General features: G+C 35.5%; 1 protein-coding gene across 1 annotated transcript in view; it reads right to left on the bottom strand.

Moving 5' to 3' along the window:
* Window positions 1–23045, bottom strand: part of LOC149778520 (uncharacterized) — a 98518-nt gene extending 75473 nt beyond the window's left edge. Inside the window, exons 1-4 of the mRNA XM_089938351.1 lie at window positions 22941–23045; window positions 17029–17082; window positions 10733–10787; window positions 8044–8643 (exon numbers count right to left, since the gene is read on the bottom strand). Coding sequence (XP_089794477.1) covers window positions 8044–8643; window positions 10733–10787; window positions 17029–17082; window positions 22941–23045 — 814 coding nt within the window. The remainder of the gene's footprint in view (window positions 1–8043; window positions 8644–10732; window positions 10788–17028; window positions 17083–22940) is intronic.
* Window positions 23046–27737: the final 4692 nt, after the last annotated feature.

Raw genomic sequence — 27737 nt, 5'->3', positions numbered from 1 at the left:
CATTAGAGAAGGGTGCAAAAAGAAAGGTTTTGATAAGTTTCTTTCTAATTTTGATTTAAGATGGAATTCCATTGGAATTTCCCATAATCATAATATACTGATCACTAACATAAGCGACATACAAATTGCTCACTGTGTAATGCCCCACAGATGCTTAAGGACAAGTTATCATTACAGTGTAAAACGGTCAGGGCTATTTTACTATAGTGACGAATTACAAGCTTCATGGGAGACAGCCACTTGGGTCACCCCAGTCCCCTTGGTGTGTTTTTAATGCAGAAATTATTTTTAAAAGGTCCATGGGGGCTGCAAATAGACCACACTCCCAAAGGGCCCATTTCATATCAGACATAACCTGGACCAAGTTTCAATATATGCACACAGTATATGTGGTGTATTGTGTCTAAATAAGAGAAACTTTGTTATACTAAATTAAATTATATACATATTGGGTCATTCTTACAGCGTGCATTTAATAAATTTGTTACGGTATCATATTTTCATGAAAGAAGAAAACCTACAACATTAATGCAGCTCGAACTATGAAATTGTTATAAAGTTCAATCAAATAGCTAGTCTTACCGTCTGAGGAAGTCCCAAAGATATACTGGACAAAATGTATGGGAGCAGATCAAATCTGTTTAACACCATATTATGTCAAAAACTAATTTTGTGCAAACATTAAGATTTTTTAAAAAAGAATATGTGCTAGTGGCATTTGTTAAATAGCTTTACTACACAAATTAAATACTTTTAAAAAGATTCAAAAGTTCAAATGCTTCACTTAGCTGATGCACATGTCAATCCCGGAATTGGAAAAATATTTCCTAGCAAACTTAAGTGCCATTAACTCTCAAAGATTTCTGTATGCTTTATGCCTTTTCCAAATCTAAATAAATGGACGTATAGTGTTACCCATGTCGGTCTGATTAGTTACAGTTTGTCACAGTTACTATAAATTCTGTTTCTGCTTAATACCCTTTCAAGGATTTAAGGAATAAAGTTTGGCATGAAGATTTACGTTGAGATGACTTTGGTTAAGTTTGTTTGTTCAAAATGTATTTAGAAGAACTCTGTGGAGTTATGCCCCCTGTTCGACAAATAACATTATCATTCATTCGTGTCCTACTGGTGTGGCAATACATGCAATTGGGATATACGTCTACGTGTTTTTGTTGTTATTTACCCTGTCAACTCATTTATTCTTTAATTTAAGGTCCTTTCTATCAATGACGTTTCAACTTCCATGACCTAAAGTTATCCCTAGCTCTTGTTTGCTTTTGAAAGTGAGACAGAAATAGTAACAACAACCATAACACGTGCAATAGTTTCACCACATTTAATTTTTGTGCCTCTGACATTTTCACCTCACATAAATGATTACAGTTACAACTTGTTTTCCAGGAACTTAATCTGTGGATTAGCTTGCCAGACTGAATATTTGAAATATTTGGGTGTGTGTTTATAATAAGAAATCAAACTATTACATCATTGCATATTAGGAGTAATGCGTGATGTCTGCTTTGCTCCTTGTTATATATTTTCATCAACTAATTTGTTTAAAATGACTGCATTGCTTTGGACCTTCACCCAGTAATTAGCAGCATTTACAGAATGACATTCATATCATGCTTTATTAAAAATAGGCTAAGATCTAACATCAAGGCCACAGGTGGCCAAATTATTAAACGTTCAGGCTGCAAGGGACACAACTCTCTGTAGGTGAGATAGATATTTATACCCTCATTAATGTATTGGGTATATATGATTATGTAACTCTGTTAATAGACTAGCATAAATAACAGTATACATGTATATCTCTAGAATGAATGGTACTAGCTATGTGTGTCTATCCACTAATATGAATAGTATTATCTGAGTCGGTCTATCCCCTCACACAAATAGTATTATCCGTGTTTGTCTATCCCCTAAAATCAACAGCATTATCCATATTTGTCTGTCCCTAACATGAATAGCATTATCCATATCAGTCTATACCTTAATATGAATAACATTATCCTTATCAGTCTGGTCCCTAACATCAACAGCGTTAATCATGTCTTTCTCCACCCTACATCAATAGCATTATCCATGTCTGTCTGTCCCCTAACATGGTTAGTATTATCCATATCAGTCTATACCTTAATATGAGTAACATTATCCTTATCAGTCTGGCCCCTAACATCAATAGCGTTAATCATGTCTTTCTCCACCTTAACATAAATAGCATTATCCATGTCTGTCTATGCCCTAACATCACATCATGTCAAGTTTCATCCTATCCAATTACGTCCATCATAAATAACACTTCTACTCAATCACGTGTGCAGGCCTTAATGGATTGAAATGAGATTTGTATGAGGTTTTAGATAATCAAGAACAAATCGAACGTCATTTAAGAACTGTTGATGAGTACGCTACTAAAGTGACCGACTATGGTCACACACAAAAACGGAGCAAAATTATCAATATTTTCAAACGTATTATATCACAGACAATTTATATGGCAAAAGTGTGGTTTTCGACTTTCTGTGTAAAACACTGGGTGCATGTTATACATCGGTACGCGCTATATACACACCAACATAGATCAAAGTCAGGTTTTACTTTCCTAGCATTATATGTTTAATATAATAGCCTTTTCTGTTTGGTTTTAAACTTTTGTTTTCTACTTTAATTTCTGCTCAGTATCTTTGTAAGGACTTCATCGATCAAATTCAGAAATTATTTGAGGTTTGCATTAAAGTTCACCTCCAGAGTTATGGAGCACCATTGAATGTGGGGAATGCAAACGAAAAAGTTGTTTCCTCAAGAACTATAACATAAAAAAGTTAACACGCATATGTCTTTCATCTACTCAGACTGACATTTCTTGTTATCATGATTAGGAACATTCCGTATTGCCCAAAGTAGACAGCTGTTGAAAGTGAACGTTTCTGTATGCTGGGTAAAGTACTTCAAAGAGCACATAGTATTTGGACTGTTCTTGAAATACAGAAATTGACTTTAACTGTATGCATAAATATTTACACACTTTTAAAATCTAATAAAGTGCACATCAGAGTTATTGGTAAGTACTTTCAAATCCAAATCAACTACAACAAATCGGATATTACAATCAAGAAAATAAATTGTCTCTTTGCACCCCACCCCAAATGGGACATTTCTCTTTTTAAAACAACAAATGCACGATAGGAATATCAGGGTATATCATTTATTTAAATTTTGACCTTTTTAATTTTGAATCCAGTGTACATTTGCAAAACTATGGAGGTCAATTACAATGTTTGCCGATTTCTGTCAAACATTGAATGGATTTATGGCCCCTGTTACATTGAACATTTTGCATTTCTATTTTGTTTCTGTTGAAGAACTTTTGAAGGACTTTGTGTGGGATTAAAATCAAATTTAGCATCAGGACCGACGAAATATAAACGAGCGAGTGAGTATCTCCTTAGGTCAGAAGTCAGCATTCAACAATGAGTATAATTCCAGGTCAAAGACACACACAAATATTCGTATGAATGAGATATAGTCTGTAAATGTTCACACACTGCGCCAACATTAAAAAAACCTCTCATAACACAACAGAAGTTATATTTGTTATAATCCGATTGATTCTAGCTGGGTAACAAATATATATGTAAATGTGTTCTTTGAATGCCCAGTTCTAGGATCAATACCACTAATTCCTCAAGCAGGAGTTACTGATATAAGAGCTTGAGATCTTGCTCTACGTGAACATCTTCAAAGTCGTCAAAACACAAATGTTCCCTCCTATTCATGTTCACAAGCTCTGTACCACTGTAGTCTCATTATCTGATTTTCACAAAAGAGAACATCGTCCACCCTCGCTAGTCGCGCGGGGAAACAAACAGTGCACCGGCTGGCCTGCAACGGATCGGTTCTGATAAGTGTTTAATGCTGTCAAAAGTGAAAACTGTGAAGGTGCCACATGAACGAAAGCATTTTCTATGTATTGAGGCATTAACTGTCAGAACACTACTAGAATGTGACACTGCAGTTATGCAGACATGAGCATTACAATAATGACGTCGCAGGAGATGCAGTGTCAGATTTCGGTCCTAATAGTCTGTGAGGATGGCAGTCGGGCAACAACATCATAATGTGAGTCAATTTTAGGTAAAAATATAAAGCATGAACCTAATTGTGTCATATGTGCAAACCATCGAAGCCTTCTTACATGGAGACAGACAGTTCCTATCAGATATTGGAGGTCACAATGCATATGGTGTAACTAAACAAGCTTATTTTATGCCTTGGAGTCTTTAATGCAGTTTCCAGCACAAGACGGACGCCATTACGACACATGATTCGACAAAATAGGTGTGGAAAACTACACAGACTACTTGAATGTTGTCCGCCGAAAACTTTGTGGCTCCTAGTAAGGGCTACCAGACATAATTTATGAATTTCTAATGACGGATGGATATGCGAGAAAATGGATCATATCATTGTAGACGTCAAGTTTAAGACAGTCTCTGTTGTCCAACTTCGAATAATCCGGTGCATGCGCATATCTCCCATAAGAATTGGATTTATTAATCCAGTAGAGCTGCCAGTCTTCAGGATGACAACAACTTATTCCAGTCTCATCAAATTTATCAACCAAGTTAGCATTCGATGAATAAAATTTAACTGCTAACAAAGTGTGCCGGAGGCAGGGGAGGCCTTAGCCAGAGGTTATAACAGAAACATATTTGCTGGTTATAGGAATCTCAGTAAGTCATTTTCTGGATTATTATATAGCCCTGTTGAAGATTCGGCTGATTTAATGTTACAGAAAAAGCTAAAGCGATGGAGGGATCACTACTTCTGGCTGAAAGGCAGTCGCACAGCCACCCCAGTTCACAAACATGACGACGCTGTCAATCTAGCTGCATCATCCCATAGATTGGTAGGCCAATTATGATCGAAGCTGATTTAGTACTAAAGAAATTAAAAATTCGGAAGAACAACGTGATCTGTGGCATCACCGACATATTGACGAAAGCCTGGCAAACCAAGTTTTTGTATTTAATTCTGTGTAGGAGACTGACGACATCCCTGATGATTGGAAACAGGGTATTATCCTGCTCTTCTACTAAGGCAAGGGCAGCTAACCAGTCTTCACTTACACTGGCATTACCTTATGTACTGTTCGGAAAAGACCTTCGCCACTATCCTCCTAACCAGAGTGTAGTACCGTTTACTGGAACTTTGGAGGAAAGAAAATAATGATTTTACATCAGGAAGGTCAACATTAACCAGATCTACGTGCTCAACACACTGGTATAAATCCAAAAGAGATTCAATTGAACAACTCTGAAAACAAACAGTAATCTAAAACTGTCTTTTGCTTGGTTGACCGAGCCACCCACTGGTTTCCACTGAAGATCATACGATTCCTTGCAATAGTGGTCAGTCTAATGAAAGCGGTTTGGACGTATATTTAATTTGTATTGTGTACTGGCTTTTGTTGATTATTATATGTATGTATATTTAATTATTGTGTGATTGAAACTTATCCATAATTGAGGGCAGAAGTTGGTCGTACATGTCTAATCTTATGTAGGATCAATCAACATGCTTACTATGTTCAAGTTCTAGATACAGCCTTAACTCTGATCTTAGGATTTCGTAAGGAAAAATCCCATTTGGCTACATTTTGATGAAGATGACTATTAAGATGACAGAGTAGTGGAGATTTATTAAAATTGTTTATAACTAGGAATATTCTGGAAATGTACTTATCTCACTCATCCTGTTTCTCAAATTGTGTTGTAGTTTTTATACTAAGGTTGATTAAATTGGAATTACTTATTTTTACCTTAACATCTGAAATAGAACCAGTCATAGTTTTTTGTTTAGTTTAGTTTGAGAGGATTTATTTATTTCAATTGTTCACTGGAATTACAAAGTGTTCATTATTAACAGCGGACTAGATCACTATTTTTGGCATTATGGCGAATTAATTTAAGGATATTTTGGATTATATAATTGTGATACATTAAACATATTCGTGACATTAGCATTAGCATTTTCAAGATTAGAATTCATTCGAAAAACTCTATACTTTTTGGATTTGTGATAGAGTTTCTGGATATGTGATAAACATGAAGTACCAGTTAGGAACACCTCTTCAACAATTTTGGCACGAACCAGCAGTCTTATTTCCCTTCGGTTTTAGTGTGGTTCTCACTCTGGTTTTGTTGCGTAATAGAATTCTAGCGGGTGGAGTAGTCTAGTGAAAGATCGCAAGTTAATTGAAACTGGTTATCAGGTGTTTACATAATATGCAATGGATTTCGCAGATGTTGTGGTGTGACAAAAAACGAAGACCACAGTGCTAAGACGTTTGGGTAAACAAAAAACAGACAGACCAGATAAATCCGCGTACCCTTCAGGTTTGTTGCTGAAGACTTTTTTTATTAACACAGAACAGGCTGTAGAACAGAAAAGCGAGTGATGTTCGTTAGCAAAAATGTATGTTTTAACCTATTAGTAATTGTAATTTATGACAAGGTTACCGCGCTTGCGTGTGTGTCTCTGTGTTCATCTGTGCGTGCGTGCGTGCGTGTGTGCGTGTGTGTTTTAGAAAGTTGTGAGGATCATGGATTCCTTGAACATCTTTACATCTATGTCTGCCAGTCCAATTCAGGAGGAGAGAATATTCCGGCTATTCCAGAAAGCAGATATGTTTGGAGAGTTTATGAATGCTGATATTTTTCTCCTGAAAAACCTCTTGCCGAAATTTATTTTGAACATATTCTTGGTAATTATTATATTTAAATCGTATCTAACACTCAATTATCCAACATTTGGTTCAAATAAACAAATTTCACTTCACACCTTTGATATCAAAAACAATTTCAGGTGCATTTCATAGCTTTGATCTGAAGTCGACCAATTGTTTCCCACATTTCTCAGGTCGTTGTGTTTGGTGCCAATCGATATACATGTTCAAATGACATCACATAAGTGACGTTGTTTTTCTCAGATGAAAACGTAAAGCAATCTGCAATAATACTGAGTTTACGTAGTTTGGTTTAGGGTTCCCGACCTTACACAGTGTATCATCTTCATAGTTGATGAGAAAAGACCGAATAAAGTTACATGTATTTTCATAAGTAGAGAGAGCGAGAGAAATAGTATTGCATATTGTTATAAAATCATTGTTCCTTTAAATGGTGGAAGGGATATGCTTCTTAAAATGTATTCAGAAGTGAAACCTAGACTGTGCCCTAAATAAACTAGTATTCCAAACTCTGTGAATACGTATGCGGTCGTTTGATTGTTTGTATATGTCATAAAGTTCCTGGAAGAATTGATCGCAGGGACGAGTGATATTGCTTGCCAGGGTATGTCTATAGGATGGTGTACTATTTTATTCACAGCTCTTAATACCAATCTGTTCCAGAAGAAAACTGACTTGAAACCATAAAGTATGATTTTAGTACTTTTTAGATACAAATAATGTTTCTAGTAATAATCATTTTTACAAAATTTTACTTTTAACCAAACGATAAACATGGAACAGAATGTAGAAAGGATAAAACGAAAAAAGGCAAAAGAAAGAAAAGATAATACGGACGAACACAATATTGAGATCCAGAAGTTTAGTTCTATTCAAATATTCCAAATATTTTGACAATCGATTTTTAATGTTATGATAGGGACATAAGCGTGGAGGTATACATTATTGCAGTAATGAAAGCTTAAAATCGTGGTCCAGATGTATTCGCTCTTTCATATCAATTGTTTATTTGTACAAAATAGATCCAGTGGAAGTTGATTAGGTTTAAACACTATTTACATCAACACAGGCATGATAAACCGTGTAAAAATAACTTTTCTAATTATTATTGACAATCTACTCACAAGATCAAAAAATATGTCATTTTCATTTATCTCTTCTAAAGTCAGTTTCATTATTCTGATGAGTGTAGTAGGTGGAATAGTAATTGTATCAGTATCAATTGTTACAGTAGAAGATCAAGGAGTTGGAGGAATCTGTCTTGAGCCAGGTCTAGGATTAAACACTTTGAACAAGGGACCCACGAAGAACAGGTGCACCTGGAGGTCCATGAAGACCTGGATCACCCTTTTGACCAGAAGGACCAGGAATACCTGGGTCACCCTTTTGACCAGAAGGACCAGGAAGACCTCTGTCACCCTTTTGACCAAAAGGACCAGGAAGACCTGGGTCACCCTTTTGACCAGAAGGACCAGGAAGACCTGGGTCACCCTTTTGACCAGAAGGACCAGGAAGACCTCTGTCACCCTTTTGACCAGAAGGACCAGGAATACCTGGGTCACCCTTTTGACCAGAAGGACCAGGAAGACCTCTGTCACCCTTTTGACCAGAAGGACCAGGAAGACCTCTGTCACCCTTTTGACCAGAAGGACCAGGAAGACCTGGGTCACCCTTTTGACCAGAAGGACCAGGAAGACCTGGGTCACCCTTTTGACCAGAAGGACCAGGAAGACCTCTGTCACCCTTTTGACCAGAAGGACCAGGAAGACCTGGGTCACCCTTTTGACCAGAAGGACCAGGAAGACCTCTGTCACCCTTTTGACCAGAAGGACCAGGAAGACCTGGGTCAACCTTTGGACCAGAAGGACCAGGAGCACCCGTGAAACCTTAAAAACATTTTTACCCTGTCAACTTGATGGAAGTGGAATATAACAATTATTATATACGGTAACTATCGACGTTCTCGACATATAGTCATCATCGCATCATCATCGTCATTATCATCATCATTTGGTTTAACACAAATCTCTATAACATATAATCAAACAGGTTACGGAGTTATAACTCATTAGAAACAGGATTCAAAACGTGTTTATGTCCATATATAATTCAATCAAAGCTAGAATCGAAGTCCCCATGCAAACTTAATTTAGCACATTGCATAATCCCAATGCATTCTTTTCTCAAAATGCAACATTTATTCCTCAAATTATAATTATAAACTGATGCCTATATAGCACACGGTGAAATAAGCACATATCCTTGGATCATCATCATCTGTATTTTCTTCAATAGAAGATTGCATGCTATAACAATAAATCATCTGATTACAATCAATAAATAAGTACAAACAATGAATATTAGAATACAAAATTCTTACAGCTTATAAATAACTAAAGTGTTCCTCAACTGCATAAGTTGCAAGTTTAAGTACTATATTTGCAGAAGATAGCCACACACTGCAAGACAAGGTATTTTGCATACAAGGCGAACAGTTTGGAGTTTGTTTTCTTTGTCGATTACACCTGATGGTAACCTTTTACCTGGAAGATATTGTAGTTGCAGCTCATCTTCTGCATTAAATAACATAATGTACAGGCTTCGTGGAAATTTCTCAGTAAGGAAATCCAAGAATGAGTTTCTGAAATTCGACATATAAGGACAGGCAATCACACAATGAAGTATCAAGTCTGTATAAACATTCCCACATCTAATACATGCATCGAGCTGTGTTAAAGGAACAGCAACCCATAGTGTAGCTTTATGTTTATATACCTCCATGTGCTGTCTGGTTTTAGCCGACCGCCGTAAATATTCGTGTATCAGAAGAGAATCTATCAAAATCTGCTTGATTAGACTCTCCAGATATTATTTTCAAGACCAGCAAGTTTTGGCCTTACAATTTCTTTCCAGTTTTGTTTATCTGGAATTTTGGTATGTACGTTATAAGGCATCAAACACAATCTCTGAAAAAACATCAATTTTCTTCTATCAATTTCAGACTGAGGTTAAAAGGCATCAAATACAATCTCTGTAAAAACATCAATTTTCTTCTATCAATTTCAGACTGAGCTGATGTCCATCCTAGCATGTCCGATCTTGTACATGTTGGGAAACCTTGAACATTTTGGCAAAATGACTCAGAGTTTCATCCCATTGAGAGAGGTCAGTTTTTGAAATATTACACCATAATTAACTTCCATAAAACATTGAAGGAAAATTACCTTTTTGATACGTTTGCGGCAACCAACGGAATTAAACCATTCATTTTAATGCCAAAACAAAACAGGTGGTGAAAAGACTTTTTTCCTTTCTTGCATTCATCGAGTATTGCGTAATGCGACGGCAGCGTTGAGTTAATCAAGTATCCCAGAAGCGTTGCCGAATCAGTAACGGGAAAACATGATGGCCCAAGAAACCATTTCATATTGACATAATTATTGTCTTGGGGTCCAAAAATGATAATGTATGATTTCGTGACACTAAGATCTAATCGCCACTTATTACTGTAGGCTTATGCTATATCTAATAGCATTTACAGATTGCTAGGATATATAGCCAAAAGTGAAATGTCATCAGCTAGGGGTGATTTCCCACAGTTATGGATCCAATCTTTGCTCCAAATCCACGACTTTCTAACTGTAACAGCAAGTCATTTATAAATATTGAGTACATCATGGTTGACAAAACACTTATATATCAAGAAACATTTAATTCAATCGGTTTTCCATGTCACTTGTGCGGGAATTACACTGATTAAAAACATTATTATACTGAGATGCACTAAAACAATAACTGTTTAACCAATCAATGGCATGATAAATATGAGGGGATGCAAAAAATGTATTACACACAAATAAAATAAACATGACTTGCAATGAGCTTAGAGGTCCTCAAGAAATGAGGAAAATTCTGTACTGACACCTACGCCCTGGAAACCGGAGGGGGATCTTTAGGAGGGCCGGGAGGTAGAACCCTTGTGGGGGATGCAATAATGGGAACATCCGCGTAGGGCCTCTCCTGATTCTGCCTCTTTGGGGTTCCGGTATTTTTTCTTTCTTTTTTTCTTCTTCTGTTCTACTGGAAACAGAATACAGTACTGAAATATGCTTTAAATTTAACTAATTAAATAACAAACTGATCAAAACATTAGATGCCTCGTAGATATTAACACATTCTTACACTATTAGGTACAACAACAAAATAGTGGGACAGAGATTAACTCCATTAAGGAGATAATAATGGTGTGATACCTGCGAGGTCGTAAGAATCATGCCTGATCTCCCCAAAAGGAAGGCCAAGTTACAGTACATTACGAAAACACGAACAAGGGGTTACAGCTACATATCATAAAAACACGAGGTACTCAAGTATGCATATTTACAACAGAATACTATGTAAAATGTATGAATTCCATGATTTTGGTGCAACATTTTCTCTTTATGTAGACAAACAGCCACAATAAGCTGCCTCATTGTATCCTGGTTTATACATCCCCGATGTCTCTACAAGGACAAAAGGTAATTTCTTCAGTCCAGTGTTAAAATGGCATATCCCTCTCCCTCCCCGAATAATTAGTCATCACAATGCATATTTGAAAAAAAATTCATTATACGTCCCATTTATGCAACATAAAAGGTTTATTTTTCATTATCATAAGACGGGTATTAAAACGAAAGACTGCTGAGACCCGAAGATACAAACTTTGGCGAATTAAGGCTTGCAGAAGCAAATGCCGAAAAAGGTGTGACGAATAGAAGCAAAATGTAAACAATCGAATCAGCCATTTTACAATATGCATTTCAGGTGGGTTTGTTGTTGTTGTTGTTGTGCGGTTTAACGCCATTTTTCAGCACAGGATAGGCTAGTATTAATGGTGGAGGAAGAACCCGGTAAAACCCCGGGAAGAACCACCGACCCACGAGAAGCTGCTGGCAAGCTTTCTCACTTAACCACATTGGCCGAATCCTGGACTCGAACCCACGCAGACAGAGGTGAGATGGCAGTGATCCGTAACGGAGAGCGCTTTAGACCATTCGGCCACTCGGGGCCCCCAGATGGGTTTGTATTTCTCCTTGCTATTAGCAGTGCCTATCATAGCAGTACTTTCAATATGGAAAGCTTGCTAGCCATCGAGTAACGTGTTTTCTGATAATATGACTGTCAATTAAGGGGCCCGGTTGACTGGAAGAAGATAAATATGGCAGCCACCATTACTTGGAATCGATATGTTTGCCAGCTGCGTTGTACGGAAGAACCAATGTATATAAAGCGGTAACGCTCGTTGCGTCTTTTTCAGTCTTCAAACAACAGGATAATTTCAATGCAGAAGACAATACTATCAAAATGCCGTGATCTATGGCGCATAAAATATAATATCTTAATGCCTATTTTAGCTCAAATAAATACATTTTCAGAAAACACAAAGTACCCTAACGTTTAAATGACGTTTTCAATAATATTCAACTTTAAACATTACCTACACTACGTAATATTTAACCATATTACACTCGCCCACCCATTAATTCAGCTCGTATTACAAAAAGCTCTTAAATCATAAAGTAGATTTAAGTATTAGAGGTTTTCAATTGTAGGTAGCACGGAGAGAGAGTGAGAGAGGTGATGGAGGTAGTTGTTGAGGTATATTTGCAGTTATTTTTCGTCTAACTGCAGTTATGCTGGATTTGCTGAGATTACTAATGTTTTGAGTCAGTAATAATAGAGTCGAACAATTTCCTTGTGGAGACACGAGATACTCATTATCAAGCAGTATAACTTAAGACATGACGGTTAAGACAGACATACATGAAAACAGTGAAATTACAGTTTCAATAATGAAGATAACTAAAACTTGTTAGAAAATAGAAAAGTGTAAAGTGAAGTCTTTCTTGGTGCCTTTTATTTCCCTTCCACCATGGATTATTCAGCTTCGTGGTATCTGTGAAGTAAGCAGATCGGATAGTTGGGTTTTATATGGTGCAGCCATTTGACATCTGGCCAGCTGTGCTTCGTTAATGAACTTCTGATACAGATGATGAACAAAATGTGTCAGTAAAATTGATTGGATTAGCACACTGTCCGATCTAAAATGAGGGTTATGACACGAGCAACATCTGGTAAAGTAGACAGACTTCCATGCACCGTTGGCTCAAATATAGAATTAACAAACAGCTCCTTGTAATACGACGTCCAGGACCTGAACCAAACCACACATGCTCCTAGTACTGATACTAATATTTCTTAGACTATTACAACTACTAATATAACTAACAGTTATTTAATGATAATAGTTGTCATTCTCACCCACATGACCGAGAAATATAGCTGCATTGCTCATCCTATTTTTCTACCTCAGTCTGGCTGTCCGAGGTCATTACAGTCATGGTGTCCACGCGTTGAGAACTACTTTTATAAAGAAGAAACCTTCGAAGTCTTCTTAAATGCCCGATGGAGTGTTTTACAATTAAGCAACAATATATATATATATATATATATATATATATATATATATATATATATATATATATATATATATATATATATATATATATATATATATATATATATATATATATATATATATATATATATATATATATATATATATACCACTTGGTAGAGATCTTAAATTAGCCAGCGCGCAACAATGCATCCTCTCTCAAATCAATGGATACTAAAATGTTGACCCACAGGATATAAAATTATTTTGTTAGATGGTCAAGTTGACATTGAAAACAATCGACTCAAAATTATTCTCTTTAGGAGATACGACACAATTATCTTTAGTAAATCTAACAGTTTGTACGATTTTTTGATACTTGAAATTAAGGTAACTGAGCCACATGGGTCATATTTTGGTAGTAGACATTTTAAAATATAAACATAGTTTGATTGTGCAAAAGTACAACTTGGTGATTTCAGATTGTAGAACAATACACTTTATTTGGCACTCTTGTGTAGCAAGGATAAAAACGAAATAGAAATTATATTAATTGAACATGATCTCATCACAATGATGTTCAGGAGAGATTGTCGATGATTAGAAAAAGAATAAAAGAAGGAAAGTAATGTAATTTGAATTTCCTGAACATGGCAAGGTGTTCACGTATAGCAAGGTGATAATGCGTATATGAATACATGCATGTGTTATCAACTAAATACATTGATCACCGTGCGAACACAGTTACTCTGCTAATTTGATGTCGTGCATCTCGTGACTGTCATATGATTCGAGAAAATATATCTGTTGGTTATTATGTTTATACTCGACAATTTCTTTACAGTTCTCATTTGAAATTTTGTAGTATCACAATTTAAACTTCTCTTGCAAAGCTCCGTTTCATTGATATCAGTTTCGAAATGAAAACAATTTCGACCCTGACCTGAAATTAGTCCTTAACTGATGTACTCCCAGGTCTCTGAAGGATGTTTTGCGGATTTGGGCGGGATGTGCTAAGCGAAAATCATTTGACATATTGATATACTACACAGGTTTGATTTGAAGAATCCGGGGCGGAGTTCATCACCAGTGTCTTAATATGTTCTTGTTGTAACCCTTGATTTGTATCGCCACCGACATAGAACTTAATTCCATCCATAACTTACAGAGTTTCGTAATGACCAAAATAGTGATCATGTGATATCTTGTTGGCTTGATTGAGTATAAATATCATAAAATGCTTACCAACAAGAAAAGAGCTATAAAATATCAGTATAAAGTCTTATGTAATGTACACATAGACAATCTTATACTGGCTTTCATAACGCTACGATATCAGTTCAACAAGGCATGGATGGCATACAGTGTAAATATTTTAAAATATACATCAACTTCTTTGTTTGGTGAGTTAGAGCCGTCTCTGCTTTGTGTGGAACTATATTACATTTCATGAGGCCGGGATGAATAGCAGTAAATTGAATTTGATGGAATTTACTTGACTCATATTTTCGTAATAATGATGTCATATCAGTTTTACTATTGATGATAAAGAAAAAGAAGCTAATTGACTTGCATTTTTTGTTATATCTATTATTAGCATTTTAGTCTTATTTAGCTCATTTCTGCTGATAACTATTGCATGATACAGTACTAATTTTGCTGGAGATTGATGATCATGGAAGCCATATCTACCCACAACCATCTACGATATTTCCAATTTCGATCCTTTTTGAAATCTTTGAAATTAATCATGTCCTATAATTCTGGCCAATTATTGCTTGTCCGGCGCCCTGAACAGATCAACTTGTGCCAAATTTATATTCTACAGTCAGTCATAAAATGTGGGAGTAATCGTACAATTTAATCAGCATTGCCTATTGGATAACACTCAAGCATTAAAAAATAAAAAGCATTTTCATAACATCTCTTATATGTTAAATATCAAACTCTTTTAAGTCGTAAACACGGTCGCTAGGCATGCTCTAAGGAGTCAACAAGTAGGCCTACCAATTATTGTTACAACACTGAAACTGTAATGGCAAGCATCACAATGAAGAGTAAGATAATACATGTTCAATATATGTGTGTTATTGTATAAAAGAATGACAAAATGTACAACAAACAAGATAAATTTCACACACATTGGAAATTAGACGAATTTAGTGTTTGGAACCGGTCATTTGATGTATCGTCGAAAAGTATGGCTGCACGCAATATTCTTACTGTCATCTCATGAATACATCAAATCGGCATTTATAAGGAAATTACTTAAGGATTTAATGATGTAGAATATCGAACCGGACAAAATACAGATGTTACGTTTATTCCTATTTATCCCCTCGAAGCAGCTTCAAAGTCAAACTTGTTTTCTATCATACGATTGCAGCAGGTCTCAGTCGCACCAGAGAGTGACCTCCCTTTATGTGGGCCAAGCAACGATACGCAAATATGGTTTGACCTTTCGATCATACCCAGATGTGCCATCAGAATTAAATATCCCAGTTGTTGTGTAAATAAATATATCACATGTATCCCCTGATCCTACATATCCTACAACTACGAAACATGAGCATATTTCCCCAAATTATATTAGACAGCATAGAAAGCAAGCAAAATAATTTAATTTTGGAAATCGTGGATTTACTACATAGATTACTCTCCTTTAAAGTCTCGCTATTGAGAAATGTTTTCAACTCACAATGACTTTACTTTGTCATAATTTGTGCTGAAAAGGTCATTGATTGAAAAGTAGCTGCGTGCCAAATAAAAATTGAGATAGCTGTCTTCCATCACACTAAGAATTTAAGAATTATACTTGTTCATTTCTTATACTAGAACTACAAAAGACAGCATATAATATTATCCGTATATGCATATAGTTATATATCCCTGTTTTTGCCTTAGTCTATTAAACATTTTATGATAATGACTCAATCAAAACTTTCAAAGAATTATGAATTGAAGCACCTTTGGGGACAATATTAAATTATATTGAATAGGTAAGGCATGGAGTCAAGTTTTATGACGATGACGCTACAGGTTGTGGGCTGCATATGGGGGTATTAAGGTAATATCGTATTTCTAAATGAAATGATTCTTGTTAAAGAAAAGATGATGGTGTATTCAAGAAAGAACTAGTTAGAACATCAAAGTACCCGACCTAGCTCCCCGGAATTAGAGAAAGTTCATTGTGCAGAATAAAATATATCCCTTCATTTTGACTTATCCCCAATCCCTCCTGACAAATTCTTGCGCATGCCCATCAGTACATCAGTAAGCCAATTTTGTGTTTCGATGCCGACATAGCTTCCATTAGGGTCTCATGACGATGAAAAGAAAATTTGCAAAGGAATTAAATTATATGTGATCAAACAAAAGTTAAAATTCATAATGTAGCAAAATAGTTTATTGGAATATAACGAAATTAATCAAATTATTCTTTTTCTCAAGACATTCACCGTTCACGAATTGCATTACATCAAACGAAGAAAGTATGTTCTCATGATAATATATGTTACGTAGTGGATAAAATAAGCACGAGAACATCTTGCAATAATATTATCTGGACGCGTAAATACCGTATATTACTACTGTATGGACTTGTGAAAACATTGTAATGTTAGGAAAACTAAAATTACATTTAAAGTTTTTTTTCTGTTTCAACGGATTGACAATCTGTCCTGGCACATAATTTTCAACGACAATTGTTTTCACTCTATTAATACAAAGTTCCAAACAATGCGTATCATTTCACAATGTTTGGTCACAGAGTTGTAATTTTGATCAATCAAATAAAACTAATGTTTCGAATTGTCTACCACCAAAAGATGACCTTCTCAGGATAGTTGTTAACTTTGATCAACATCAACATTCCCACAATCGAAAACTACAAAGTATCTCTAGTGTTCCTTCATCAGAAGCATCTTTTCGTCTTTGTTTAACTGCTGTCTATAGTAAGTCTTGTAAAGTAAAGATGAAGAGATGATAATGTTAAGGATGTTATTGAATCTATTTTTGTTCAGTGTCCATCAGATTGTGCTCAAGCAATGATCACCCCCAAAAATGCATTAATTACATTGCGTTTGACGACAACGCACCGATTGTTTTGAATCTCTGCCTGATCATCTGAAGCAAAACAATTGAACTTCTCGTGGGCATCACCATTGTAGTCTCTGTTGATTTGAAGGGTATATATTGTTGTGCTTTAGCTATTTTGAGACCTCTACAAAATAAGATGTACCTCTCAAATCAAACGATATTAAATGAACGTCATTAATTTATGTAACCTAGTTGTTAATCTAGTAAAAGCTTATTGGCTTCTGTACACTGTTGCAATAATTGAAAACTTATTGAATAAATCTCTTTTGTAGAACTGCTATTATCTCTAAACTTGTTCCATTCTTGAAATGAATTTTGTTTCGATCTCTTTGTCCACTCTCTATGCATCTATCAAAACGCACTGCATGCTCATCCTGGAGTATCAAACGTAAGAATCATCAAAGCTATAGTATTTGCAATGGCGGCGATCCACTTTCTTATAACAAAAAGACAACAAGAATTCAATTTTTCATAATTAATAATAATAATAATAATAATAATAACAACAACAACAATAATGAGGACTTTGTATAGCGCCTAATCTTTAGAAGCTCTAAGCGCTTTACAACATTATACAACACCTCTAAGATAAAAAGCATATAATGATATGATTACAAAATCAAACACCATGAAATTAGAAATTTTTAAAAAAAACATGCTGAGAATATTTAAGGTACGAAACATTATTAGATCTTTAAGTTTGTTCTTGCAGTCGAAATAAGTGAGTTTTCAGAGCCCTCTTGAATGTGATCACTCTGTCTTTGTGTCTAATTTCAGTGGGCAATTCAGTCCACGTTTCTGGGCCCTGATATGCAAAAGAACGCTGTCCATATGACTTTGTTTTCATAGTGGGAATAATGAGTATACAATTGTCAGACGAGGAGCATAAGTATTTTGCTGGTGTGTACATATGGGTGAGGTCGGGTAGGTAAGTAAGTCCATCAGTGAAACGTAGCATGCAGAACAAATTTTGTGTTTGATTCTGGATCGAATGGATAGCCAGTGTAGGGTGCAGAGCAGCGGGTAGGTGTGCTCTGATCGTGGTACTCTAAGTGTGATCCGAGCAGCTGTGTTTTGAACGTTTTGGAGTAGATATTGAGATGAACCAGACAGAACTGAGTTACAATAGTCCAGTCTTGAAAGTACTAATGAACACACAAGTGTTTTAGTGGCATCAACGTCTCAGCTCAAGATATGCAGCCTTGCAGATGTTCATGACATGTTGGTGCAATGTGAGAGTACTGTCCAGAGCAACACCTAGGTTTCGTACTGATTGTGTGAATTTAATGTTGGTGTTGCTGATATTTATTGTTTGAGGTAAAGGATGTGAATGAGAAAGTCTTCGTGTTGTCATCAGCATGGCCTCAGTTGTATCGTTATTCTTCTGCAGCTTGTTACATGTCATCCATGATTTCACATCAGAAATGCACCTCTCTACACCTTGGATGGTAGCATCAACTTCATTTGGGTGGCAAGATTTGTATATTTGGGTGGCATCATCGTACAATTGGTGAGACACTGCATGATGATCTATGACACTTGAGAGTGACTGAGTGTACAGAATGAAGAGAACAGGTCCAAGAACAGACATAAAACTTAGTTTTCGCAGGCTGAATGCCACTTCCTCCTGCTTGGTACATTATTACAACACACACACAAACACACACACACAAATACACACACACACACATGTTGTGTTGATAAAGAACGATTAATAACAGAAACAGCAAATGTAAGCATCATACACACCAAGAAACACTACAAATTGATGGAAATTGTTTTTGTATTTTTACTTACTAATCAGGACGTTGTATAACATAATTTAAGTCTGACTTACAACGATGGGGATCGCTTAAATCGTGTATGAAAGAATTATTGTCCATATTATTTAAGAAATGAGTCATAAGAAACCTTGTACACTCATAATTCACATAAGTTGTCCATTGCCTTCCATCTTCTTTCCATACACTATGTCGTTTATCTGTGATACTCTTCGATTATCCTAGTCCTCTATAATCATCCTTTCTCATCAGCTCAATTACGATAAAATTAATCGAAAACAGAGATGCTTCCAGTAGATACAAGGTCATTAGCTTTTTCAATTCTAATCTTAATTGCTATTGTAGTAATGTCTTGCTTAATGGTAAATTGTGTTATTACTATGGAATTCCGTGCACAATAAATTAAATTGGCCAGTAGGACCATGTCATATGGTTCCCACTCCAAAAATATTAATTTCTTCCACATATTATGTATTTCCTTCTTTCAGTTACATTAGACTATTCTGACTGTTTTCGTGTGTTCAGTGCATAAGCATTATGTTAATTTATAACTTCTAATAATATATGGGTAATGGAATTGTCACCATTTTGCACATAAATAATTTTAGCAATTGTATATAATCCTGAAAACTTGTTTATATCTGTATTGCATGATCTTCTAAAGCAATCATTGCATGTTACTTGCATCCAGCAAAGCGTTCTGAAGCATATTTGATTTTATATATATATATATATATATATATATATATATATATATATATATATATATATATATATATATATATATATATATATATATATATATATATATATATTAAATCACGTCCGTTGTATAGCTTAGTTTCATTAAACATTATTACCAATCTTTTGTATCTTAATTTGTTACATGATTACCAGGGGCCCCGAGTGGCCGAGTGGTCTAAAGCGCTATCCGTTACGGACCACTGCCATCTCACCTCTGTCTGCGTGGGTTCGAGTCTTGGATTCAGCCAATGTGGGTATGTGAGAAAGCTTGCCAGTAGCGTCTCGAGGGTCGGTGGTTCTTTCAGGGGATTTCCCGGGTTCTTCCTCCACCATTAATACTGGCCGCCATGTATAGTCTATCGTGTGCTGAAAAATGGCGTTATACCCAACAACAACAACAACAACATGATTCCAACAGGTGATATTGGTGATGTTATAGTGATTTTTTATTTCTCTAATTCAATGTGCAACTTATTAAGTCCCGTGAACATACTAATGACAGAACAATGCAAAAACATTCTTGTCATCATCAGTTCTTCTCTTCTCCTAACGTGTTTTACGGCATTCTGAGATTGTGCTAGCTCTTTCGCTTTTAATCTGTTCAATAGCAGTTAAATAATGATCTTCAATTTCCTTCTACTTTTAAAATCATTAAAATTATTCTACGGAGATTGACTTATTATAGTGGGGAAACCTGGAGACTGAGTGATCTAAGGCGCTCGTCTTCACTTATCAATGACAATTCTGTCCGCATAGGCTTCAATCTCGGCCTCGACCAACGTGGGTGTGCAGAAACACTTGTCAATGCCTGCCTGCCAGTCGGTTGTTCTTACCGGGTTCTTCTTCCACCAATTATACATGCAGCCATAGATAGCCTATCAAGTGCTGAAAAATGGCGTTAAACTTATAACAAGAAAAACTTACATGAGAATCAAACTCGCGGTTTGTGAACTAAATCTATTAGCCAAAATAAAGATATTCTACAAGATCTGCTAAAATGGTGATGCGGTTATTATGAATGTGTAAAGCAGCTTCAATTATTTCAACTGGTGCAGCAGATTGACTTGTTGAGATTCGGGAAATAATGTTTAAGACAAGGGCTCAATAGAACTTCTAAGCAATATTTTCCCACTCATTTTATGCATGTATATTTCAGTAACATCGCTACGATATCTGGAGTGTGGCAGTTTATATGATGTTTAGAACTGAGGCATCATGCCGTAGACACGTAACATGATGTACCACCCAGTCACATTATCCCGACCAATCCTAACACTAACCTCTTAGTGCTGAGCGCCAGGCGAGGAAGCTGTTAGAACCATTTTTGTAAGTCTTTGGTATGACTCGGCCCGGTCTCGAACCCACGACCCCCGCTTCCGAGGCGGATGCTCTAACCACTAGGCCACCGGAGCGGTCGCTCTAAATTGAAACTGGACCTATAGTTGTAGAAAGGGAAATAAAATGGAAGTGCCTGAGGAAATAGAGAACCAAACAATATAAATAAATCCACCGCTTGATGAACGTGAAAGAAAGCAGAGACAAGATTTACTCAAACAAGCGAGAAGCATTATTTATGATGCATACACTAGAATTTAGAGATTAGGCACATTTTGCTGGAGTTGTCAAAACTAACTCGACGTTCAAAAAGTGTCAAGAACAGATTGAAGAACTAATAATTGGTAAGTAATGACATCGTCAATGCGCACATAGCTGGGTATCGAACACAATTACTCGGAAATTTTTCATTAAACAAATAAAGAATTATCAGTTATAAACTTAGCAACAAGTTACGATTATGCAGAAGAATCAGCAACTTTTAATGAATAGTGCGTAACAACAGCTGCTGAAACTACATCGATAGGAAGGACTATATCAAGAATTGTTCTGTGTACATCAAATTTTCATCCTACATACTCCATCCCATTGTCACCCTACCACAGAAGGATCACGACATAACACAAATCTGGTTGAAAACGTAGCAAATTAGTAGCTTGTATTCACAGTGGTATAATAAATTAGTTATCATAGAATGCTGATTTGATTGTTTCTTTCCGTGATTGACATGTTATTTTACTTGTTTAACAGTAGGAGAATATTAATCACATTTTGATTTAAATAGGTATCAATGGTTAGTAAGCAATTTCAAACCATAATCCATAGCAGATTCCGAAACCAATAAAAACAGAATAAACTATTGCTTATTTCATGGTCTATACTGTTTTCATTCCGGAAGTAACTTCGTGATTGCCTTGTGTTCCTTCAACATCCGAGTACCGTCTAGCATTTGCAAACGCAACAATGGAAACATCGTCATCCTAATTTTCCACCTTCTACATAATGTTCACCTTCGTTGTCTTTTTTTCTTCTTCTCTCTATAGTTTTTTTTATATATATCACCATTATCAATCATGTAATTCTTTTACCATTGACGTGTCTCCAGACATGCTATGATAGAATTAACAAGATTATTGCATATCAAATTACATTGCTTTGTATCAGGCCTACTGCTATTTGATTTGTACACAGCGTCATCATGTAAAGGTACTGTTACAAGCAAGGGGTCTCTACCGAGCGAATCAAACACCTGCGCGATTCTGCCTTGAGGATGATTGTTTTCCCCTATATCCAAGGACCTCAAGACAATAGTTGTCAACTGAAATAGTCTTAAACGCACAAACACTACAAAATAATTATACTCACCAAAAGACCACACATGACTTAAAAATAACTTTTTCCGAGCCAACTATTAGTACTTTAATACATATAATACAAAACAGGGCCAAACACACATAATACACAGAATTATTGGTATCTCTAATTACTACAAGCGTGTACCTCATATTATATTTTTAGTTAATCTGAAATCCATTAATTAAATTTTTAAACTTGGTATTATGTTAGTCTCATTTCTTTCACGCAAACTTTTCAACTCATTTCATATTGATTACCTTTGCCTTTATCAGATTTTATTCTGTTGCATTGGTAACAATTTACAACGGCCTCTACCTTTCTTATCTGGCCTAGTTGAATTTCAATTTCTATATAAAAACTGTCTGAAAGCAACTATTAAAAATCGGTAACAACACATACCGTGATTAGTATATTTTTTTCATTCACTTACATGGTATCCAATTGTTTCGATATCAACTGAGTCTTTGCGACGGAATTTTGTTTTCTGCCGCCTTAACATGTACCGTGGCACATATTCGGCGAACGAAGAGTGCATGTTTGATGAGTAGTTGTAAATGAAATTTGAAATTAGTCAAAATCTTCAAATGACTGCATACACATCTATGTGAATATCTTTACTGTGTGTTCATATTGCTGACTTCCTTTTGATTATTGATGAGTTGTATTGTATTCTTCATTGGGCTTTTATAAAATCCCAACCTTTTCCTCTATTATTTGAAGTGAAACACTTCTACATTGACATTTTCAGCCTTTTAATAAACGTTTATACGAAGAGACACAAATATCGTTAGGTGTCTTTCCTATAATATGGAGCCCTTTCACAAACGTTGGATATATTTAGTGGCAAGTTGACGCTACTTATTTTTCGGAAACTGCATTCACGTAAAATTGTCCCTATAATTTTGTTATTTAATGTTTAACCTTCAAAACAATATTTGTCTTCCGGTCTCAGATTTAAGCTACCTTCAAAGCTATGTCAAGGTATGCGGTACAGAGCTTAAATGTATTCATACACCTATGTGTATATTAGGATACATATTGGTCTCAGCTGTTGACACTTAGATCCCTATTGTCCTTGCACACATGTAGTTTGCTAAAAGAGTTATTTAGCAGTTCATAAAAATACACTATGCAGTTTCTAAATTAAACGAAAAAGCACCTCTCGTACATTTCCTTTATCTGCTTTATTTATTACTAAATAGTCGCTTTTAAATATTTTTGAAAGACCCGTAATTTACTAAGTACGGAAGACTGAATTCTGAAAAACAACATCGGGTATAATTGTTTTTTTTAAAGCCCGAAATACAATTCCGCATGTCATCCAGCACACAAGCAGGCTGCCAGATAGAGTGGTCTCTTAATTTTGGATTTACTACACTGATATTTCCGTTTCTGAGTTGCCAAATATGAATAATGAATCTTTATCCCATCACAATTCAAAATAGTGAAAAGCTTTATTAAGCTGTTTACGATCTCCAGTGTCGATATAAAATTTTGAGCTTAATAAAGCTTTTAACTATTAAACCAATTTACGAACTTTCACTAGACTACCCAGCCACACTTTAACTCGAGCAAGCAACAAAGCCACATCGAAGATCCACACTAAAACGCAACGGAAATGAGAATGCAACAAATTATCGGATAGATAAATGGCACTGGGTATCACAAAAGCATTGAGAAGATTGCATCTTCCGTATACGTATGGGCCATATTCCCTCTTTATAGAGTCTTGATATGGACCCTTTTTTGACATTGTATCACTAGGGGATTGATTCGAAGTAATTTCACATGATAGCAATCTGATTAATTGCTTTGTAGATTAATGACAAATTAGTTAACTGACCGAATGAGAGGTTGCTTCATTGGTTTTTTTGTTTATTGACTCGTTGATTGACTACATGGTCAATTAACATCAGTATATAATTAATCTTTAATCCCATTTTCCATAGTTAGGTTATTTCAGCATTAATAATATCTTGTGTGTAACGTGATATTGAAATTATCATTTAACTCAGCCCATAAGACTGTCACATACTTTTTATAAATCAACGTGCTAAGGCGTGGAATAAGGAAAAGCAATATATAATGTGAATTAAGAAGAAAGACGTTTTATTCAGTTATTACAGTGGTATTACTATTAGTGTCACTGGAAATATTAGTAGTCTACATGAGTTTTGAAACTGGGACAAGCAGAGAAAAAAGCCGATAAAACAACAATAGGCTATGAAAATTGCCAGAAATTCATATTCCCTACAGTATGACGAGTATATATACTCTTCTAGGATGTTGGTTGCTCTGCCACTCACATGTAGCGCTTAGTTTAAAATGGTGGTCAGTCAAACCTACCACTGATATGAATACTCCATGCTAGTGTTAGACTCTAAGAATTCAAGCCCAGCGTTTCATTAATATTTAGTTATTTACTAATTTTACACAACTGACTCTTGGACAATGTGGGTATGTGAGATTAACTAGGTTCTGTTGATCTTGTCAAAAATAGTTTGATTTTGACATCTGTCCAAATTAAGCTGAAGAACTACTAAACGTACAGCCAGAAAGAATCAGACCCAAGCAAAATGAATGTGATACAAGACCAATAGGTAAGAAACGAGATGGGCAGTGTGCAAAGCGTTGGGCATTTAAACGTTCCTGAACAATTTCACATTATAGAATCGAGAATATAAAATAAAACGGTAGAAACAAGTTTCAATTATTTAAAATAATGGAACAATCATACTATTACTCGTCGCAAGGCACAGACTGAGTAATCCGGGAGTGAAAGCCGATATGGACAAGCATATATTATGTATCAAAAATTATTTTTTATCTACGTATATCATAGATTTTTCTTCTCCCTTGGGAGAAAACAACTTTCTATGTAGCAGTTTATGTTTCAGTTTCCTTGCAAAAACACTTCTCCATTTCCTTTTTTCCCTTAAAGATAACAATATCTAAGAAATGGATATATCCCATATCATATTTAGGTCGAAATTTCATGGATTAGTGATGGTTATTCATTCAATATATATACTTCTTTAGTCTTCGGAAATGGTCGAAATCTTGAAATATCCCCGAAGAATCTACCATAGAAAAATGGTACCTGAAATCTCCTAGTTTAGAGATAATTCGAAGGTTTGGAAGATATAAGAATTTTAATATGTCAATTTTATCTTCATACAAGAAACCTTTGGATTCTAATTCACTATTCAAATACGAAAATTTCTGCGTTGTGAAACGTGCTTTTGCCAAAGTACCTCGATGTTTCTGAACGTCTTCATCTATAGGCTGGGCCCCAGCCAGTACAGATCATTATTCGGGTTGTCAACAATTCACTCGCTCATATTTCTGTATGATTCAGATATATTACCAGATCTCTCAGGTACTGTATTTTAGCACCAGTAGCAAAGTCTCTCTCAGCGTTCGTGAATAAGTGATAAATATAATTTGATAATTACTACCACCTCTTTCCCCAATTTAGGCAGGGAACAGTAATCTCATATGCATTTGTAGTACTATTGAATTCAAATGGAGTGGAGTAATCAACGGAGAACTCATAAGTTAACTGAAACTGGTGCTCCAGAACGTACATAATCTGCAAGAGTTTTGTCAGGTGTTGTTAAGTTAGAAAATAATAGGATGTTAATTTGTTAAGAGAACAACAACAAACAGTTGAACTTTAGGAGCAAACCTTCCTCCCACTTCTCCGTCCAGCTTTATTGGTAGAGACGGCTTCTTTGTTAGGAGGCTGAGGCATGAAAAAGTCGAGTTAAGGGTTCGTTAAGGTAACCTCTGTGTTTGTCTGCTAAAGTATTGTGAGGAACAGGGGTTTCTGTAACATTAATATTATAATAATGTCTACATGTCAGCATGAGGAGGAAATTATGTCACATAAATCCGGGAATTCAATTCTTTTCGGAGAGTATAAAATAACGAACTTCGCTCCAAAAAATACATTTCACGAAACATGAACTTTTTCTTGAACATTATTATCCTCTTTGAAACGTATGTGGCACTCCATTCTCCAAATTTCGTAATATCTCACAAATTCAACATAAAGGATCATATATAAAAGTTGTATAGTGCTTGTTATATAGTTTTGAACCAAGGTCGACCAATCGTGTCTTTATTTTCTCAATTGAAAGAATATTGTGGCAATGGGCTTACAAGGCCGAATGACATCACCCAGGTGACATTCTTTAACTCTGATTAAACTTTAAACCAGTCGGAAAATAACTTGGCAAAGCAAGTTCATTTAGGTTCTAGACATTTGTCACGTTATCAAGTTATTCATAGTCAATGAAGCTTCAGAATATATGCACATTAATGACTAGGGTCAAGAGAGGAAGAGAGTGGGAATAGAACATACGTAAGTAGTTAGGTAAGTTGGTACAATGGATGAACTAGGGATAACGAAATATAGAGAAATGGTATTTGGCATATGTTTTTGTTTTAAATCGTTCATTGGTAAGGTATAAATGAAACGCTTCTTTTAGGTTATTTACAGATAAAAGATAAACTTTGCATGTAATAGTACTAGCAATCAAAACTTTGTTAAATAAGTAAATATCTAAATTTCTTTGAATGTTTACATATGTCATAGATTTCATCGAACAAGAGCCGAGACGAGTGACATCGCTTGTCCATGCATACCACTAGCATGTTGTACTGTTCTGCACATCTCATAATAGCACTCTGTTCCAGAAGGAGACATCTGGCTTGAAACCTTAAAGTATGACTTTGGTACTTTGTAAATATGAATAATGATGAGGGATCTGAGATTTAGGGATACATGAAATAGAACGCGAAAAGATAAGAAAACAAACGAAATACAGATGAAAAGATAAAACGCAGGAACTCAGACTTTCGATGCAGAAGTTTTTTTAATTCTAAAATGAAGATAATTTAGTCAATTTCTCAGAACACTTCAAAATGAGATAACCATTTTTCTGTATATTATTGCATTAATAAAGCCTAAGATCATAGTCAAGATGATGACGTCTTTTCAGCTCAATTGTCTAGTACTACAAAGTAGGCCCAGTAGAAGTTGTTTTGGTTAAAACACAATATTTTCCACGCAAGCATAGTATGCCTTACACAAAGAGCTTTTCACGTTATGATAAACAATCTAGTCACAAGAAGAAAAATATTAATTGCATTTATATATTCAATAATCAGTTCTATTAATCTGATGAGGTCAGTAAGTGGACTAGTAATTATGTCAGGAGGA

The sequence above is a fragment of the Sinohyriopsis cumingii genome, chromosome 17, assembly GCF_028554795.1.
Source record: "Sinohyriopsis cumingii isolate HCF-2022 chromosome 17, ASM2855479v2, whole genome shotgun sequence".
Classification (NCBI taxonomy): domain Eukaryota; kingdom Metazoa; phylum Mollusca; class Bivalvia; order Unionida; family Unionidae; genus Sinohyriopsis; species Sinohyriopsis cumingii.
Note: the sequence above shows the minus strand (reverse complement) of the source record. Positions and strands in the feature narration are given on the sequence as shown.